Raw genomic sequence first — 20,867 nt, forward strand, 5'->3', positions numbered from 1 at the left:
ATTTTCTTTCAATTAGAATTGTTTCTATAAGGATGGGTACTTTAATCAAGCAATCAGGTTATTCTCTCATCAAACACTCCTATAGAGGCGTTAATTAATTGCATTGAATACCTTTGAGCAGTATCCAGTAGGATAAATTAACTCTTGCATTGTTGCAGTATAAAGATTGCCGAAGCACAAGGCGAGAAATCTAGAAATGAGGAGGAATACCTGTAATATTAGGGGTTTCAATAACGGATTAATGGTGGAAGCAAAAAGTACACACAAACTACGTACGCTATTACTAAAAACACCTTCTATTCTGATTCATCAACATTACATCTAATCTGCTAGCTACAACAAGGCTAGGGATCTCCTCGACTTCGTGCAGTTTACTTGATCATTATAGATCATTCAACAAATTAGTATAATCCTTATAATCTACTTTAGGCAATTTTAATAACTACCAAATTAAGAAGAATTGTTATACTAGAATACGAATACTATAGTGTAAAAATGAAATATAGTATATCGGCAAAAGTACTTGAACACATTAGGTACATTATCATGATTAAAACTGTAGAGTATTATCTAGATTATGTACTAATAAATAATCTTCATAATAAATATGATTACAATCGGACCAAATTAAAATTAAAAAAATTTCCGAAATAAATTAAACCAAATTTATCCATCATTACAATGATTTATCCTGAGAATATTAATGTAAGAATAAAGATTGTACAATCTGTACTACTGTATGATTATGTTGCATTCGAAACCTTTGAATGATGTACAATAATTCTACTCTTGGTTTAACGTTGTTCCACTGTAAATATTAAATATTATCGATAAGCAAGATTGCATTATAAAGATGGAGCAATTTATATTATGATAATGTTGTATTAGAGATCTTTGAACGATGTAGAATAATTCTAATTTTGCTGAAATATTATTCCACTTTAAATATTGCTTATAAACGAGGCTGAAATATAAAGACGCGCAGTCTGTATTATGAGCATTTTGCATTCCAAATCTTTCAACGATACAAGATAATTCTACTCTTCGTTTCATGTTATTCTGCTGCAAATGATATCTACAAGCAAGGTTGAAATATAATTAATTATTCACCAATTAGATTGAAGAATGCTTTCGAGAAAGGACTAATAAAAATTAGGATTTGGGAATAGATGTTAAAATTGGTCAATAATGAAAAATTCTATACTGGTATCGAATAATTTGGTAAGATGGCTGCTGCCATCCACAGGTATTTCAAGTTAGAAACGCAACCCTATAGTAGATGACAAAGTTTTTAAATGGTAGAATATTGCAATCACATCTATCACATCTAGTAGAATAACATGGTGACCTATAGGACGTTAAAGCTAGAATAAGGGAAAGGATCAATGATTCAAATTAGAATTAGGATTTGGAATAGATAGCAAAGTTTTCAAATGATGAAATATCCTATGCTGATATCAGATAATTTGATAAGATGGATGCTGGCATCGATCGGTATTTCAGGTTAGAAAAGCAATTATTTATTACATGACAAAGTTTTCAATGGTAGAATATTGCGATCAAATCTAGTAGAGTAACATCGTGGGCTATAATTATAATTGGAGGACATTTTCAGCCTAATTATAGCTATTTTAATCTTATGGCTACGCGTTATATTCGCAAATTAACAGGCTAATGCAAGCATAATTGTCACGGTGTTAATAACCAGTGTTAAGTATAAAGACGTTATATCGATCGTTATAAAGTTGTGAATTATAGTTGTGAATTATAAGTGTGATAGAGTGGAATAGGCAATCATACCTTAATGCTTGCTTCTGGATAGCTATAGATAGTATTGTAAATAGATATGTATTTAATGGCTCATGTAATAAAATAAAGAATCTGATTCTAATGTAAGTGTGATAAAGTAGAATAGACAACTACACTTTATTGGTTGCCTCTGGATAGCAATACATTATAAGTAGATACGTATTTAATGATTTCTAAGAAAAAATAAAGAAATTTGATTCTATTCTTTCCGGCATAGTACTCAGATTCTTATTTTATAATCCTAGGATAAAATGCATTCACGAAATTGATTACTTGCTTTATCCCTAACCCAGTGCCCATAGGTAGAGTTATATTGAAAAGTAAACGAATTATTCTTATTTAGTAGCCCAAATTACTGAAGCTAATAAAAGACTCCGGCCACAGAAACGGATCCTATATCGTTCATATCTATAAGATAGTGTCATTGTTTCAGTAAATTTTTACATTTTGCTGTTATATTTCTTTAAGAGCGTAACTTACTTTCGGTCAGTCTTATTATTCAAGTGTTGTATTAATCCAATTCTAGCAAGTTTAAATGTTGTTCTTCCTACTTCAATTATAATTTCTCTTTCAATTTTAAGTATTTTTAGACAATTATTAAAATGACCATTTTACGCTTTTATTTTTGCTTCAAACAAATCACGATGACGGTAGGTAAATATTTTACTTTTAAATCTAGCTTAGGTCTTTTCAGTTGCATCATAGTAATGATATGGATCCAATTTTGTTACATGTAAAAGCAATTTTGCTTTCTATAACCTCAATTTATTGCTCACTTTTAAACATTTTGAGCATGCAAGTAGACAGTATACTATCGTAAAGAATAGCATTATCTATGTAATTATAGGATACTATATATAACTATTTTAAGCGATATTTACCACAAGCGATACTTAAATTAACACTTTACTTATTCGTATAGTCTAACAGCTCGTACATGTTCCTGGTAACATTTTTATAACAATAATCGTTCAGTTTTGTCTTAATACTTATGCATACGATTTAATTTAGTAGGTGACATCTCTTTCAATCCGTTAGCCTCATATCCTCTTCGTAATATCCTTATCATGGTAGCAACTTAACATAATCAAAAGTAAGAAAGTATATTTCCTTTCTATAACCTTAAATTACCTTTTGATTTTAAGTGTTTAAGTTTATATTCTGTTGATATACAATACATAATCTACGTAAGCATAAATCAGATATTTTAATCTTGCATAGTCTATACTTTATTAGTAGATTGACAGATATTTAATAGTCAATGCTGATATTTTCGCTTAAATAAAATAAATTAGTTAGAATAAATGATACCCACGCTTCATGCATTTACAGTTTAGAAATAAAGAGATGATAAATCGTATCTAAACCTATCAATATACCTAAAATTCCTAAAATAAATAAGTAGCATACTTGTATAGGTACCATGCAAGTACTTATTTCTTTTTTTCAGGACTAGAATCAGACAAGAACAAATACCCTTCCAAATTAGCTATTTTACGATAATGATCATTACTTTCGTCATTTTAAAAGAAAATTGGAATAAATAGATGGCAGCCTCAGGCTATGGATTATCACTAGTTGCAACTAAATCTATGCAATACCCGTATATTGAAATTGTATTAATTTTAATAGTTACATTTCGCATCAAAAAAGCTATCTACAACCTAAAATTATTATTAATATTTCTTTATAGAAATGTATTTGCTTCTGTTAAAGGCGAAATCATCACTGATTAGTTCAGTAATTTACGTTGCAGAAAAGATTTTTTCTGAGTATTTTTTAGTCACCCTAGAAAGTTTGAAAATAAAAAATCGATAGTTTAGGAGTATGCTTTAACAATATACCATTTTATTTTCGTTGTTCTCTTCCTCGTTCACTAACAAGGTTACAAAATAATTGTTTCGAAAAATCGATGGATTATAGGTAGAAAGATCTACGTATCTCCCATTTCAATCAATATCAATAATTTTGAAAGCCATTTTAAATTTGAGTAGATTTATTATGAGGAGAATAAATACTATACAACAGATCTTGCTAGTGCATTTACGAGGGCATAATAAGCGTACGACTTAATTCTCGAAGTAAGCTTTTAATGTATGTTAAGGTAGAGAATTTATTAACTTGATTAGTGAAATCTATTCTATGTAATTCTTTTGCCTTTCCTCGCAGAATATATTTACCAAAAGTTCGTTGAATACCAGTGTTAGGTGAATCATGAAATAACTTTACATCGACTTGAATGTCACGAATGTAATGGAATTGGTGTACATAATCCAATAGAAATATTCAATAAAGAAGAGGTCATCTGATAGAGTAAATTATCAGATTAGTTTTTCCACAAATAATAAAATATAAGTAGTTAAATGGAGTAAAGAGGTAGTAATTGTAATTATTCAGAAGAATAGAGTCACATTATGAGACTTTTTTTATCATAGGATATTCATTACAACATTTGCCTAAGATAATGATGATTGATAGGTTTAGTTTAATATGAATAGTAGAAGGTAAATAAAAATCATACATAGGCAATAATTCAGATGATGAAACAATCTCGCCGTAATGGCTAGTATAAACTATCGATTATTACTATTTCATAACGAAAATAGTAGCATCCCAAGTAGAGAATCGAGGAAAGGGTAGTAGATCTAAAATCTTTAGTTAAAAGCAATAAGAAGCTGCAATTTTATAGTCATTACCTAAACAATTTTTCGATAAACAGTTTTCCAGTTTTTTAATGAATAAAGTAAAAGGTGATAGAAAAACTTTTATTACATTGCAATGACTGTTATAATTATTGGTAAGCTTACATTTCCATTCCTTAGAAAGTAATAGAAAGCAAGTCCAGAATTAAAGAAAAGAGCAGTTTTGAAATTTTTACTACAGTAGAAGGTGATGAGAAATCACATCACGATAACTAGAATAATTCACCGATAATTAACATTTTTATCCTCGGCCAAGGTAGTAGAAAGCGGCAGTAAACGAGGAATGAAGCAATATTGCAACGCCAAATGTACTTTATCCTTCAATAAACATTGTCATTTTTAATGAAAGTGGCAGAATGCCGTGAAAAATCGAGAAACGGATGTTAGCTGTGCAACTTTGAAGAAGTACAACAGAAAACGGCAGGCAATTTTCATCTTAAGGCCATGATAAACTGATCAATTTACCAGGTTAAAATATTACGAATACTTAGTGAAAGTGATAAAAAGGAAAGTAAATAGTCAATGCAGGTAGTTACTGTAAATTCGCGATTAAAATAAGATATTACAAGACAATTTCAATTCCTTTTATTAACATCAAATTATGCGATTCTATCCTCCTCATTCTTCAATATCCAAGAAATCAAAATTATTGTGGTGGTATTTTCTCCAGAGATGAAAATTTTTAAATTTATCGACTAGTTCCGTCAACGTTTATTTATAGAGATATACTCTTATACAGTACATTATATCATTATTGATGCCAATTAGTAATATCAGTACGGTTAATCCTATTGCTATTTTCCTGGCAGATTAAAAATTTTATAAATTCCTACACGTTAATATTAAGGTGTTTCGATATGGATTGATCCGTATTAGTAAGAGTAATATTCAGTTATAAAATAATTCCATTCAACGCGTATTCAAAACTGGTGTAATACTTATCATTCATAATATTTGCAACTGATGAGTAATAGTAAGACGGCACTGAGTCGATTTTGAGAGAGATACTAATTACTCAACTTTATTGAGCATTTTATCACTTATTAAAAAATAGATCCAGTTCTAAATAACTATATTCAAGTTGCATTTAAAATTTAGAGAATGGTAACTATCCTTTATCGTTCTGCAATTAGCAAGCTAAACTAAAATGATACCTGTTAAAATTACCAAAATCTTCACAGAAAATACAGCATTGTTACAGGAAAGAGTAGAAAAGGTTATTCTATGAACCTGAAATACGGTGTATATTACTCTAATGGATATTCCTAGTTGCTAATTAATTCATTTATCTATACCTATATAGTATTCGCAAATTAACGGTGCTTTGTAAATTTGTCGTAAAGTGTTCTACAAGTAACTTATGTACATATATCGTATATACGCATAGTTGTGTCAGAGCCATTAAAATAATTTTCAGCATCTCATTGATGCTACGATAAATCCTTGGATCAGTAATGCATTTAGTATCGGATTGGAAAGTCAATAGTTATAACTAATAGTAAATCATTAAATGGACGATGAATTGCTATAGATAACTATCGTAGAAGTTTAATAATCAGAACGACGTTAGATTATTAAGAAAAATTTTCCTTGTTTTTGCTGCGCTAATATGAATCATTTTCGCTTAAGGTCTATACCACTATTAGGAAAGATGAATGAAATGTTCTAAGTCTACTAATCAAATTCTAACTGTAGTGTATTTAGAATATACTGTAACTTTATTCTACTCTTAAATATAGACATGTTGTATTGATCTTATATTTAGACATATCTACAGTCTGTTCGCTCTACATTCAAATATGGCTTACTACATTTAGTTATTACAGTCCTCGCTATTTTCTACAATCATCTGCTATTTTATAACCTGTTATGGTATATGTTGTATCTAATCCTACAATCATGTTCTCTGCATGTGTTCTAATACCTTAGCTATAAATACAGCTGTTTTCTACCTTAGATTTGTTATGTTGCATTATTAGTCACAGTTAATATTCACACTTTACTCACGGCAGCTACCACGCTGACCTACCGTAATTATCACACTGTACCTAACTACAATCTACAATAAAGTATCCTCTTTTCTTAAGCTCCTTGTGCAATTCTCTGCATGGCAACTAAAACCACATTATCTGACACTTCGAACCCTCCATCACACTAACAATATCGGTGATGCCAAGACTCTAAGAAAATGATGTAGATTTCCGTTATGGGAATAATTTTATTCATAATTAGCAGCGTTACTGTTGCCAGTAAGATTACAAATCAAGTTCTGACAACATCAGTAATGCCAAGATTCTAAGAAAATGGCTTCAATTTCCGTAATGTAAATAACTTTATTCATAATTAGCAGTATTACTGTTGCCAGTAAGACTACAAATCAAGTTCTGACAACATCAGTAATACCAAGATTCTAATAGAATGATTTCGATTTCCGTTACGTCAATAACTTTATTCGTATAAGAGTTACTATTGCCATTAAATCAGTATCATCTAATAATAACAGTAAGGATAATGTCTAAAGTTTAAGAGAATTACTTTTCAGCTTCCATTACATGAATAATTCCAGCCATGGTTAGCATTACTAAAGCTACGGAACATGGCAACATAATATTGGTCCGACAATAATTTGAAGAATGAAATATTAGAATTTAGAGAAAACTTTTTGAAAATTTTAATTTCCGCTGCATGAATAATTCTAATTAAAGCTTGGAAGTAAGAATTAAATGAATATTAAACTACTGTCCGAGCTATAATAGTTATGGTGATGTCGAAATTGTCGATAGATTATTGATACTTTAATTGAAAAAACAATTCTAGTCAGAGTGTGCAAGGAAGGATTGGATCTATATTTAAAATACTGCCTGACTAATAACTTTAATTGTATTGTAAAAAATTTAAGAAAGCTAATTTACAATTTCTACTAGATGAATTATTTTAGCCATTCTGAACATCGATATTGCCAAGAAAAGAATTATTTTGATCGAATAATAATAGCCAAGAGCAATATTACAATTCGAAAAAGCAATATAAAAAATAGTTACAGTATACCATATATATAGTTTTGCTTAATGAAGTAATAGTAAATGGCTGGTATGATAAAATGGTCTACTCATATTTTGATAACTCTAGTTTTGAGTTAGTGAATTACGAACTTAACAGGGTTAAAAATTCATTCACTACAATACTAATTAAGATTACAAGAAAAGATTGAGTCAATATTAGTACATTGATCGAATAATAAGCGAAGAATAAATTCAAAATTTCGTGAAAACTACTATACTGATTCATTTCCACTTCCGCTGTGTGAATAATTTTAGCCAGAATTTGTCAGCAGGGACTGAATCAGCATTAAAATGCTAACTGAATTATTTAATACCATAGTTATTAGAGAAATAGAACTTTAAGAAATTGTCATTAGTTTCCCTTACATAAATGATTATAGTCACTTTTAACAGTACTACTGCCAAAGAAAGTAGCAGTATTGAAATACTGATCGAATGATGGCAGTAAGTAACTTTAGAAGTTTGAGAAAACTACTGATTAATTTCTGTTACATAAATGATTTGACTGGATGGTTAATATTATTATTGTAAAGGGATGAATTACTCTAAAATTTTGATCAAATTATACGAGTAATGTGGAGAATCATTTTTAATTTCCGATGCATGAATAATTATTCTGGATAGCTAGTATTTACAACTGCCGTAGAATAAATTATGACTAAAGTTCTGATCAAGAGTAATAGAATTTTGAGAAATTGGCATCAATTTTCATATATAAACAATTTTAGCCACGTTTAGCATTACTACAACCAAAGCATAGGTATTAAAATGCTTATTAAATGATGGCAGTGAGTAGCTTTAGAAGTTTGAGAAGACTACTAATTAATTTCTATTGCATAAGTAATTTGACTAGATGATTAATCTTATTATTGTAAAGAGATAAATTGTTTTAAAGTTTTGATCAAGTTATAAGAGCAATGTGGAGAATTATTTTTAATTTCCATTGCATGAATAATTTTACCGGATGGTTAATATTACAACTGCCGTGGAACGAGTTCATATTAAAATTCTGTTCAAGATTATAGAAGTACGAGTTATATCGGAATCATAGGGAATTGCTTTTCAATTTCCATCACCGAAGTGATATATTATCGGATAATTAATAGTGCTGCTGGGTACAAAATGGATAAACTCCAAATCCTGATGGCTAGGGACAAAAGCATCCCAACTTTAAAAAAATCTCTCAACTTCTGAAGTATTTATCATCGTTACTGCTATTGAATTGATCAGTATTAAATCCTAATCGAACCGGTACATAAACTCAAGAATGAGTAATATAATGGCCTTGAAATGAACTCCTCTCATTGCGTTATATTAGTATCAATCCTGTTTAATCAATAGCTAGTTACTACCGAAGAATTAATGATAGAGTGGTGTAATGCTGGGATAATTTAAATTAAATGAGAGAAAAGCGTTAGCGACATTTCTCTTTACGATAAATTATGCTCAAGATAATAAGAAGTTCATTTTATTCATCATTTTTTCCTTGACGGTAAATTATGCTCAAGACAGTAAGGAGTTCTTTTTATTCTTTACATTTCGCTGTACAGTAAATTGTGCTCAAAACAGTCAGGAATTCTTTTATTCTTTAAAAGAAAATGATCAATCTATCAATGACATAAGAGTCAACAGATAATCCTCTACAATAGTAATCGAACGATCAATAAGTTGGTTCAGATCATCTCTTTGCATTCGTATAAATCATTTTACCAACAGCTTGAAGAAATGAGGATTCATGCTGTGTATATGTGTTACTTTTCCGACCTATTCGACGACAAAGTGCTATTATACGTGAAGTAACAAAAGCAGTCCGAATGTTATTGTTAAAGAAGCCGTAGAGAATTGGATTAAATATAGGGTAAAAAAAGGCGAAATAACGAAAGACGGGAATAGTATTTTGGGATATGGCAGTTTTGTCACCTGCAACAGAGTAGACGAAAAAGGTAATCACATAAGGCAACCACATGACAGTAAAGACGGCAACAATAATAGATAGACGACGAGCAGCTTTAACATTTCTCACTTTAATCCGACAAGAATGGCTAATTTTAGCTTCCATATGTAACTTGTTTAATTGTTGATTAGCGATGTGGAAGACGTAGGTATAGCACAATAACATGCATGCTAAGGGAACGAAAAATAATAAACTAAATACAGCGATTAGGTAATCGATTTCTGTCGTTGAATTACTCACTGATCTTTTACAATCAGGCGGTGATAATTGACGAAATGTTATAAAGGGTAAAACAGCGACGAAAGCAGGAATCAACCAAATTAAAATGATGCCTACCAATGATGCATTGATGGTTGCAAATTTGATATATTTGAATGGATACAAAATAGCAAAGAGTTTATCTAAGCTGATGAGAACAAGATGAAGATTGAGGATAGTGATAAAAAAGATACCAATCTGGGGCAAGATAGAGCAAAAGAGCCAATTTTGAGAGGTATAATTAACAAACGCCCAACGTGGTAGAATGTACAATAATGACCAAAGGATTCCAGTTGCACACATGCTTATCACGACAGTATTACTAAAGTTCCATAATTTTCGATTAAAACATATAATTCCTAACAGGATAGCGTTGACAATAATAGTTAACGTACCATTAAGTAACCAAATAATTTCATTAACAGTAAATGTGGAAGAGTTGGAATTCATGATATCAATGAGGATAAGGATGAGAAAATAATAGGATAGGGTACAGTCAGAGCGAAATTGAAACAAGCTGATCAACAATTGCTCATATAATTTTGAATATCAATGATTACAAAATTGAATTCAGTTGATCACTTACAATCTTTAAATATTAACACTGCTAGACTACAATTTGTAAATAATTGGTGTTGTTAGTAAAAATATTCAAGCTATGATAGCAATTGAAATGAATAGAGATGACTACAGAGATGAATAATTAAGAGATACAGAATGAAGATCTATGATCTTTCTTTTCAGCTGTACCGAATTAATTCTATTTAAACTTCTTTTAAAAGTTAAGTTTGTCTTACCAGCAATCGATGACTCTAGTAAAGTTGGTTGATATTATTATTTAGCTCTAACTGTAATGAATCCAATCTTATTCCAAATTTTTCCTTTAAGGTTAAAGTGTATCTTATGAACTTTTTTAAATGATTATCGTAACCTTGATGTCAATGTTGAAGTACGAGTATATATGCAACATTGCAATGATAGAAACCAGATAATGGAATGGATATAAGATACTCCATCTATTTGTAAAAGTATCTATTTTTGCTCGTAAAGATAATAATTATTATTATTTATTATTGATTGCACCTGTCAGATGGCGAGGCTAAAATTATAATTAATACATTTTGATGATTTTTTGGTGTTTCGTCTACTTGATTACTAAAGTAAAATCAACAATTAAAATTAATTTTTGTCCTTATTCAATTTTTATTAATCTACAATCATTTATTATTTTATCTAAACATTCTTCTTCTTGTATGCTTATATAAGGGAACTGACATCAATGTCACCATGGTATCCAATATCCATAGATTGCTAATTATTCACAATAATTTGAGGACATTTAATTTGTTTTTTTTTTCAAGTTTACCATTTAATCTAATTGAACATGGGAATATCGATGATCACCTATAATTAACCTATTCAATACTCTTCCTTCCTTTTCTCTCTATCTGTGCATGAATCTATTGGGTTTCAATAGCTGTAATGACTACTATGGTGACAGTGAATGCTTCTCATTAATAATTTCCATTGTACAAATATGTTGACCTTTTTCAGACTATTTATTTATGTATCGATACTATAATACTGAAATTGATCGATTCAATTCACTTACAAGCATTGCAGACATGTAGTAATACATAAAATTATAATTCTATTTACGTTGATGGAGTATTTTTTTAACCCTTTCCAAATGCTGTATTCAATTTTTTAATCCTGATTACACGTGCTTACAGGTAACACTTACAACTAATAAAATTAATTATGCATGAAGAAAAACTTTTGATTTTTATCCAAGATTGAAGAAATACAATGATATTGATCAATTTCTGCCTTATAAATTCTATACTAATTCGAATAGCGTCTTGATATGAATACAATCAATGTTCAACTACAGACTGTTATTATTATCGAAAGAATAGACTTTATCAATCCATCACATGGCTAAATATCTTCCATACGGAGTTATAATCGTGAGATTAAAGTATAATAGTTACTGTGCGTATTAATTCTATGTCGCTTTCAATGTCTTTTGAAGTCAATGGAATAATCACGCATTAGCATAACGACCTATCCATACTTTATTCTATGCTAATTTAAACGTTCACTTAATATCAAATTAGTAACCATAGGCTGTATACAGATTAGCGTCAACATTTCTATTCTATACATTCTAAAGTGGTTTAGATATTTCTAGATATCTACATAGTATTATAAACCTTCCTGTTAATTATGGCAAAATAGATTAACTCGCTCAGATATTCTTTTGCTATTGCTGCAATGATTATAAACTATAGGATAATGATAAATTCATAAACTATTATAATAATTTCATAAATTTGCTATCGTTAAGAGAGAAAATTGCATAATATGTTCATAATTGAGAATTTCAAAATAGTAACGATGTCACGTGTGTGCATTTATGCTTCCTTTGTAATTTTATGTAACAGATTTAGAAAGAATGAATAACAGTCAAATCTCTTTCTAGATTCAGAATTCAGGAAGTATGCAACAAAGTAGTTATTATAATATATAAACATTCTTTCCTTATATGGTCTTGTTTAAAAATAGATTGAAATAGCGATTGATTTGCATATATTACAGGCATCATTGCAATTTAAATGCGATTTCTGTCTGATAACTAATTTGTAATACTTGCAATTCAGAATGCCCGGCAATTGCGTCCGATTTATTTATATAGTAGATATATTTATTTGTTTATTACAACGTCTTGATTACATTTAAATTGAATGATGATCGTTAACTGATTTAACCAAATATTTATTTATTATTTTGAAATGAAAGAATATTTGTCAAATCGACCGTAGATCTGCTGCCTAGATTGACTCTCAAAATAAAATGCAATCATTGTTAAATTTGCACTTTCTAGATTACCATAGGCATGACTTGAAGACGATGTAAGAAGAAAGGTATAGTAAACAAGAACAACAATATAATATTCTTTATCATCTAACACTTTTCTTGTATTAAAAATACCACAATGATTAGAAAAATTATGCAATAAATTGCTTTAGATGTTACTTGATTTCGAATTCCGAAATTGGTATTTCTGCTCGATCAAGTCTTTAGTTTGTCATTCTCTTAATGTTGTTTGAAAGGATGAGGTACTATGAATAGGTGATTAAACTTAGAAGTTACAAGAATCTTGTTACGAAGTCGACGGTATATGTTACGATAAATCAATAAACGTATTTTCGTAATATGCGTATTATTGAATGTTACCACCAAAATATAAAAGCAATCCAGTTTCCAAACATACCTTGGCAATACGGAATATTATATAGCCAATTCGTTACTTAACTGACCGATATGAAAATGCTATTTGTCTGTGTTAGGGATAATTAGATGTTATTTAGTCAGAATTGAAAACAGTTACCCTTTCACCGCAGTTGCGTAATAGGCGATCACTAGTATCTATTTAATGATTGTAAGATATTGTCTAATAAAAGTTAGAAATACTGTATATTTTGGTTGTCAAAGTGTAATAGCTTATCAATACTCAATATAATCGGATAAGCAATAGATACTATTTCAAAGATTGAAAAAGCTGCAACAACTAGAATAAAGATTCAGCTATATTTTTGAATAGTGTCTAGAATAATGAAATTGAAGTTAGAACAATTGCCAAATTAAATCAGTCCATTACAAGTATATTATTTTCTTAAAGGACGATAAAACTTTATCTCTTCAACATTAGAATAGTTACTGAAAGATTACCTAAAAATTCAATAATATGTTGTAGTGATTACAAGATGTGCCCAATCAAAGTTAAATTAAGTATTATCAAACTCTGGCATCGAAATAAGCAATTTACAGTAGATATTTAGTTATATCTTTATAATTGCGATATTATAAATTCGAAATTAAGATGGTTACCAAATTACGCTAGTCTATTAAAAGAGTAATAATAACTTCTTAGGGGAAGATAAGGCCTTATCTAGTCAAAATTTTAAAAACTACTGAAAGATGGCCCAAAATTTGATGCCTTTTAGTGATTACATGATATATTTAATCAAAGTTGAGTTAATCATTATCAAAGACGAAAACTCTAATCTACATGCAATAATCCGCCTACCTATACATTATTAAAACAAATTGTTGCTATAGCATTACTAATACCAATATCTATTTCTTGTATAAAATAGTCAAAGTTTACGTCTGTACTACTAACATTATCGAACTATAAAGTAATTTGATAGGCGTAAAAGGATGAATCTATTTATATCCAATCGAGAAAAGCTTTCGAAATATCGTAAAGATATCTTCTTATTGCCAATCTCCAACTATGGACAAATACAAGTATATATTATTTATGACTACATTAATAGTAAATGATATATATACATCAATTTGAAATAAATATTGATAGTGAATAGGTAATCATTGTAATTACTGTAGAATATGCTATTTGAATGATTATCGTACTAATAGGAATTAATTATCATGGCAACGAAATGTAATTATTTCGATGTAAGCGATATCAATTATTCGTATAGAAGAAACGAATAGATAATTAAGTATCAATTTAAGAATAGATACTATCGATATTATGTCACAGTCATCAAAATAACTTAGATATAGGTTAAGGCTAAGTTGTGTGATAGCTTTATATGGTATATTGTGTTGAGCGAGTTAGTACTTCGTAAGGATTCCAGCTACGATACCGTAGGCTAGGGAAGTAGTTCTGCGGATTAAAGTAATGTTTATTATAAGTATTGTGCTGCTTTCTTGTGTAACAAAAGTCGTTGTGGCATATTGCTATTTTTACCACTGACTACTCTTGATCAATTGTAAATCAATAATCGTACTGGTTCCTTCTCTTATGGTATTAAAAAATACATTATCAAATGTCGAATTGAAAAACTAGAACGGTATAGGATTCAGATATATTCTATGCTAACATTATTTATCTCGTGAAAGGTACGTGACAATACAATAGGGTTAGTGTAATTAAATAGCAAATATACGCTAATAATTTGAGAAAATATTAACATTAAATAAGCTGTAAATTAATTCTTTTTATTTCCTCCCTTGCTGCAGTGAATATATGAAGACACCATACAAATAGATACTATCTGGTGATTAGCTAATTTTAAATAATTTTCTTTGCTTTAGACGCCAATATCGAAAATAAAATTTTAATAGTATCTTACTAATCATCGTGTTCTTGGAAGAAAACTAACTTTTGAACTGTTTTACGTTACTAAAATGTTGAGGGATTTCATTAGTAAATCGAGAGAGTTATTGATGGTATAGAAGTAGGATAGGCAAAAATATTAGTTGACCCGCTAATACACGCTTACCTATTTTGGATAGGTGACTGAGATTTAACAGATTGTTTATTCGAGAAGATCAAACTAATAGTAGACAATAAGTGCTCGCTATTTTATAGCTAATCGAAAACCATTACCAAATTTTAATAATTTCTAGCCTAATATTTTAAGAATATAAACAATCAAGGCATTTTAATTGCATTTGCTATGATCCAAGATACAAATTAATTTGCCTATCGAATTTCCTAGAAATCTTAATTAGCCTACGATACGTAAACTATCTCAAGTCGTTGGTAATAGCTTATTGGGCCTACACTTTGTCCATTATCATAATTTAATGACTGTACCATTTAACCTGTGGGCATTAAATTTGAGAATGTTATAATTAATATAGTCATTGAATAGTCTTGTAATAAATCTTTAATCGACAAAATTACTTGCCGAATTGAGTTGAAGTGGGAGCTGAGCATGTGAATATTTTCTCTCTTTTAATTATTAGATAACTTTACGGAGTTCTTTTGCAATAGTGAAAGACGAATAAATTATTTACTGCTATAGCAAACCCTTAATAAAAATCTTTAAAGGTTAAATATTATTCAGCAAATTCAATTGAATTTAAAGTACAGTATATGTGTGTAAAAATTTTCCTCGTTATTACATAGTTTTATGATTAAAGAATGCAGTAAGTTCCACGTAGTAGACAATCATAATAAGAAATTTGATCAAGACGTATTGTATTATTTAGCGAATTTACTTGTACTTTGAGCAGAACACGTGAATTATTTCTCTCATCATTACGTAAACCTATATACGGTTTCTCTTCTCAAAGCGAAAGAAGATTAAGTTAACATGTGGTAACTATTACAATAACATCGTTGATTATTAACTATAAATACAATATAGTTTTTAATAGATAATATACAATCAAAATTGAAGCTACGTAGCTAAATGTTTCCTTTAGTCATGGCGTAATCTTGTAGAGTTTCTCATTAAGGAATGAGGAACAAGTTACTATTTGGTAAATTTATTACGTTCCTATATGATAGGCTCTCAACACACTGCATACTTACCTATATACATTGGATAAGCCAAAATTTGACGTAAATCTACTAGAAGATTCGTGTGTCATTTGTAAAAACCGCATGCTTACAACATGTTGATTATTACTATGAGACATTAACCATGAACGATGTCAACTCTTCGCCTGTCCTGGTTTGACTGTTATCACTAGACTACCCAAGTAAATTATTTTGTTTCGCTGACTATTCACTACTATAACTATTTGCAGTTGAAATAGAGTGATTAGACAAATGTGGAGATAATACCTAAACTTGATATACGTGATTGTAAAAATGATGCAATTTCTGATTAGAAACTGTAGTAAATAGTGTTAGATATTACGATATATGTTACATTAGCTATTAGATAGAGCGTCAAGTATGTGATTAGAATATATCGTCTATATAAGTACTAATAATATGATGACTAGTATGTAGTCTTGTAATACCGTACATGATTATAGTGTAAAAGGTGGACTGATAATTTATTATATTTATGCGTATGTTGGAAATTGAACGATAGCTATAATAGTAATTAGATGTATATGTAAAATGCCACGACGCAAAAAGGCAAAAGGTACACGCTGGAATATCTATAAATACCCAGCATTTTCAATAATAAAGTTAGTTATAAATCTTACTCGCGTAGTAGAACTCATTGCTTAAAAACATAACAGAAACTGTCACAAAACTGACTTTAAGTTAATAGCGAATTATTATTATTATAGATAGATGATATTATGATTATAACCCGTTCCAGCAGAATAAAGTTATCAATGATACTATGAAGTCCATCTGTGTACGAATATGGTAAAAACGCGTCCATTGTAGCTTTTGTGATTTTTTTAGTTATTACCGTATCATTTGATCAAATACTAAAGTTGAAAATAAGGACTCAATTGTATCGTAGTTTATCAATAGAAACTGTCATTATTAAAAGTGAGGCATGTGCAACTAATTAAGAATATTTGTATCAAAAATAATTTTGATATCGTTGATTGGACTAGTTTAGAAAGGCGTTAGTCAATAAATATCGGTAAGTAACTTCTAATTACTAATGCTGTATTGCTGTATATTGGGCACAAAATAAATTGATTTACCACCTATTGTTGCTATCTAGGCGATATAGTTTGTCGATCGATTTAACTACTAGAGCATAGATCCACATTAATTTGTTTAATAAATTAGTAAGAATAATAAGCCTTTCTATTTATAGGTGATGATTATTAAAGTGACGATTGGACAGGGAATATCCTCTATTGACTAATTTTAATATCATTTGCTTTTAATACCTACCGTATTGGTCAATGATTGGAATAACCTTTATGGCCGTTACAGTCAATATCCGTTGTTATTCCTATTTACAGTTGTAATACGTGTATAGCGATGTATTAATTAAGTGTACCTTATACTGGAAAGTTAAGCTTGATATGCCCTCGTATTGTGTAACAGGATTGAAATCTACTCGTAAATTCTCGAAGCGTCGATGCGCAACTATATCATTTTGGATGCGGAATCAATTGCTCCATATACGCGCTCCGTTAATGATGTTTAACCTGTCTTTGCCGAATTCTCGACTAATCTACTGTCTTCGTTCTGTCTGATTTAAGATTATCCTAGCTGAAGAGTCGATTAGTTCGTGCACTAGCTCTATTTATGATGTTTTCCTGCATTTCTGTAAGAAGAAATTTTCTTGACCGAATTGTCGATCCGTCGATGTGTAAGTATGTTGTCTTGGATGCGGAATCGATTGCTTTATACACTAGCTCTATTCATGATGTTTTCTTGTATTTCTATAAGAAGAAACTTTCTTGACTGAATTCTCGACCCGTTGACAGTATTCATCATGTCTGAACTGCGCTTCTGCAATAGTAAGATTATCCTAGCTACAGAATCGATTACATCATGTACTGTACTAATCCTCTTCATGATGCTTTCCTTTCTCTTACCCAATTCTTAATCCATCATGTCTGATCAAGATTTTCCTATCGACTTATTACTCGATTGGATCAACTACTTTGTAAAATATAGCATGGACATTTTTGGGGGTAAATCTCTCGACCGGTCTACGTCTCTGTCATGATTACAGTGTCATCATCAGACTTGACTACTGCAGAGAGTTCATCTATAAATACGAGAGCTGGCCAAAGCAGGAGGAACAGCTTTGGTTTCCTGCCCGAACTAGAGCATGGTGCTGTACGAGTAGTTAGGGTAAAACGTTGACCAATTATGAGCTAGCTGGTCATGGATGATGGATGAATCCATGGTCAAGACCTAATTCCCATCGTAGTTTATATTCAGCTTTGTCTACTAGAATTATGGTGTTGAAGCTAGGTTAAAACATTGGCCGACGGTGGGCTAGTGATAGACGATGGATGAATCCATGATCGAGATCTGATTCCCAAAGTGGTTTGTATCCAGGTTTGACTCCTGTACTGCAGATGGATCAGTTGTAAATTATATATCTATATCGCTTGCCGTCGAGATAATCGGTTATTTTGCAAAATGACCGATTATCTCGACGTGCAAAATAACCGATTATCTCGACGGTAAACGACATACAGTATATATTAATATAATTATGAACTGTAAATAGGTGACCAAGGCAAGGGAAAAAGCTTCCGTTTCCTACTCGAGCTATGGTGCCGTAGTTAGGGTAAAAACTTGAACCCACTATGGGCTAGTCGTAGTAATTTGTATTCAGGGTTAACTACTAGAGTTGAGCTGTAAATAGCTAGCCAAGGCAAGAATTTAAATTTTTGTTTCGAACTTTAGTGCTGTAGTTCGAGTAAAATTTTGACTGACTATGGGCTAGTTTAGTCATGGACAATGAATGAGTCCATATTCAAGACCTGATTCCCATAGTACAGTATAATAGTTAATTTGTACTCGCCCGAAAGGCGGAATTGAACCGCTCCGACGCTAATCGGCTACAGGTTTGAAGCCTGCACCCCACACCAGTGAAGCTCATTCGGGCAACAATAGATAAGAACTTGTTCTTTTTTATAATAAACTATAGTTGCGACTACTTCTCTTATGGGTACGAAGTAGACAAGAAAATTTACATTATAAGGCGTTGCCCCCTAGGGGACTGTATCAAGTCAGGTTACGGATCAAGTGAAGTATGAACCACTGACACGAATACTGACTGACTTGTGTATTGTATTGACCAGAATTGACGTAGCGTTGACGTCAAATACATTCTTTGTATGTTAGGCCTTCAAGAAAGTTAAAAATAGATTGTTACTATATTTAGCCTTAACGTCAATAACACTCGAAAGTAGAATGAGACCAATATGGTAAATGGGTTACTGGTGAAATCGGCTAAAACTTGGCTAATGGCCATAGTATTATACAGTATACTCTACGTTAATGTCCGGTATAGTAAGGCTTTTTGATTACAACTTTGATTGAACCTAATCCTACTACCTTAAACTAGTTGAATACGAACCATCGTTAATCTTCAGTACAGTAGCCTTCAGACTATAGTACTGTACTGTACTGTACACTGTACAGTGTACAGTACTTACTGCGCAAACTTTGCTTTGTTTTGTATCTGCACTAAGCCTTTATTACGCTTGCGTAGTAGTATCGTAGCAACAGAAATCCTCTTACCAAGTCATGGCGGAGAACGTTCGTGTCGCAGTGCGTGTTCGACCATTTATATCCATTCATTTCTTCACCATTTTCTCCAATTTTTATGTATAGTTAAGACTTTATTCTGTCATAGAAAGTATCTATAAGATAATACCATGAAAGTCTGTAATATGACCGTGATTTTAGGCTAAATTCTAACTTATAGTTGTATGGATTAATTTGTTGACTCCAATCAATCTAGGCTGATGACGGTAGGATTTGATATAGAGCTTAAAAAGTACCCAGCCGATAGTGGAACTCTCAGTATTAGTCTACTTTTAAGCTTGCTCCGGTAGATTATGCCAATATCGGAATAGAAATATGCATACATACAAAATGAGCTTTTATGCATGTAGTCATGTACCAGCTATTAATTTTGGTAGCGGTAAATGAACCGCGAAGTGTTAATTAAGCGTACTTTAACATAGGATACAAATGCCTTAAACTATAACGTCGATTTTTTTACTGTATATCGCATATTGGCCTTAATATAGATCCAGTCTAAAGTAGATACGATCTGATTACTTTACCCCATTAGAAACCAAATCGTAATAGACGAGTAATAAAGATAGAGTCATATCCACAACGATATGTACTGATAATAAGATACATTTAATCATAGATAGACGAACGACTAGTAGTTATATTCATTGCATTGTAAAATAAATTGTCGCATAAACATTGTATATAGGCAATATATTACTTAAAAAGCAGATACAATCTAATTATTTATGCTATTATAAGCTAGATCACGATATACGAGTATTAGGGGAGAGTTTTATCCATAAATAATCGTACTAACAGTGAGATACTTTTGATGATAATTGGATTAAAAAATAGTAAAAAATTATTATACTTATTATACTGCGGAAGTGATAGATTCTATTAAAAATATGCTTGTCGTCATGTAATTTTTAAAATTAGATATGATCGGATTACTTTACCTTATTATAAACCAATTTACGATATACTGTAGATTATTAAAGAGAGAGTTACAACTACAGCCAACCATAACGATAGTTAGATACACTTACAATTAGGTTAAAGGCTACTTTAAGTTATATTCATTACGTTGCACAAATAAGCACCACGTCAAA

General features: G+C 30.6%; 1 protein-coding gene across 1 annotated transcript; it reads right to left on the minus strand.

The window, feature by feature from the left end:
- Positions 1 to 9,251: 9,251 nt before the first annotated feature.
- TRIADDRAFT_54003 (uncharacterized protein) lies at positions 9,252 to 10,235 on the minus strand (the record flags this gene model as incomplete). Its single annotated transcript, XM_002110727.1, has 1 exon — positions 9,252 to 10,235. One exon carries the CDS (start codon positions 10,233 to 10,235, stop codon positions 9,252 to 9,254), a length of 984 nt encoding a protein of 327 aa, XP_002110763.1.
- Between the last annotated feature and the right edge of the window lie 10,632 nt (positions 10,236 to 20,867).

Source organism: Trichoplax adhaerens, genomic scaffold (genome assembly GCF_000150275.1).
Source record: "Trichoplax adhaerens TRIADscaffold_3 genomic scaffold, whole genome shotgun sequence".
In the NCBI taxonomy this organism is placed as follows: Eukaryota; Metazoa; Placozoa; class Uniplacotomia; order Trichoplacea; family Trichoplacidae; genus Trichoplax; species Trichoplax adhaerens.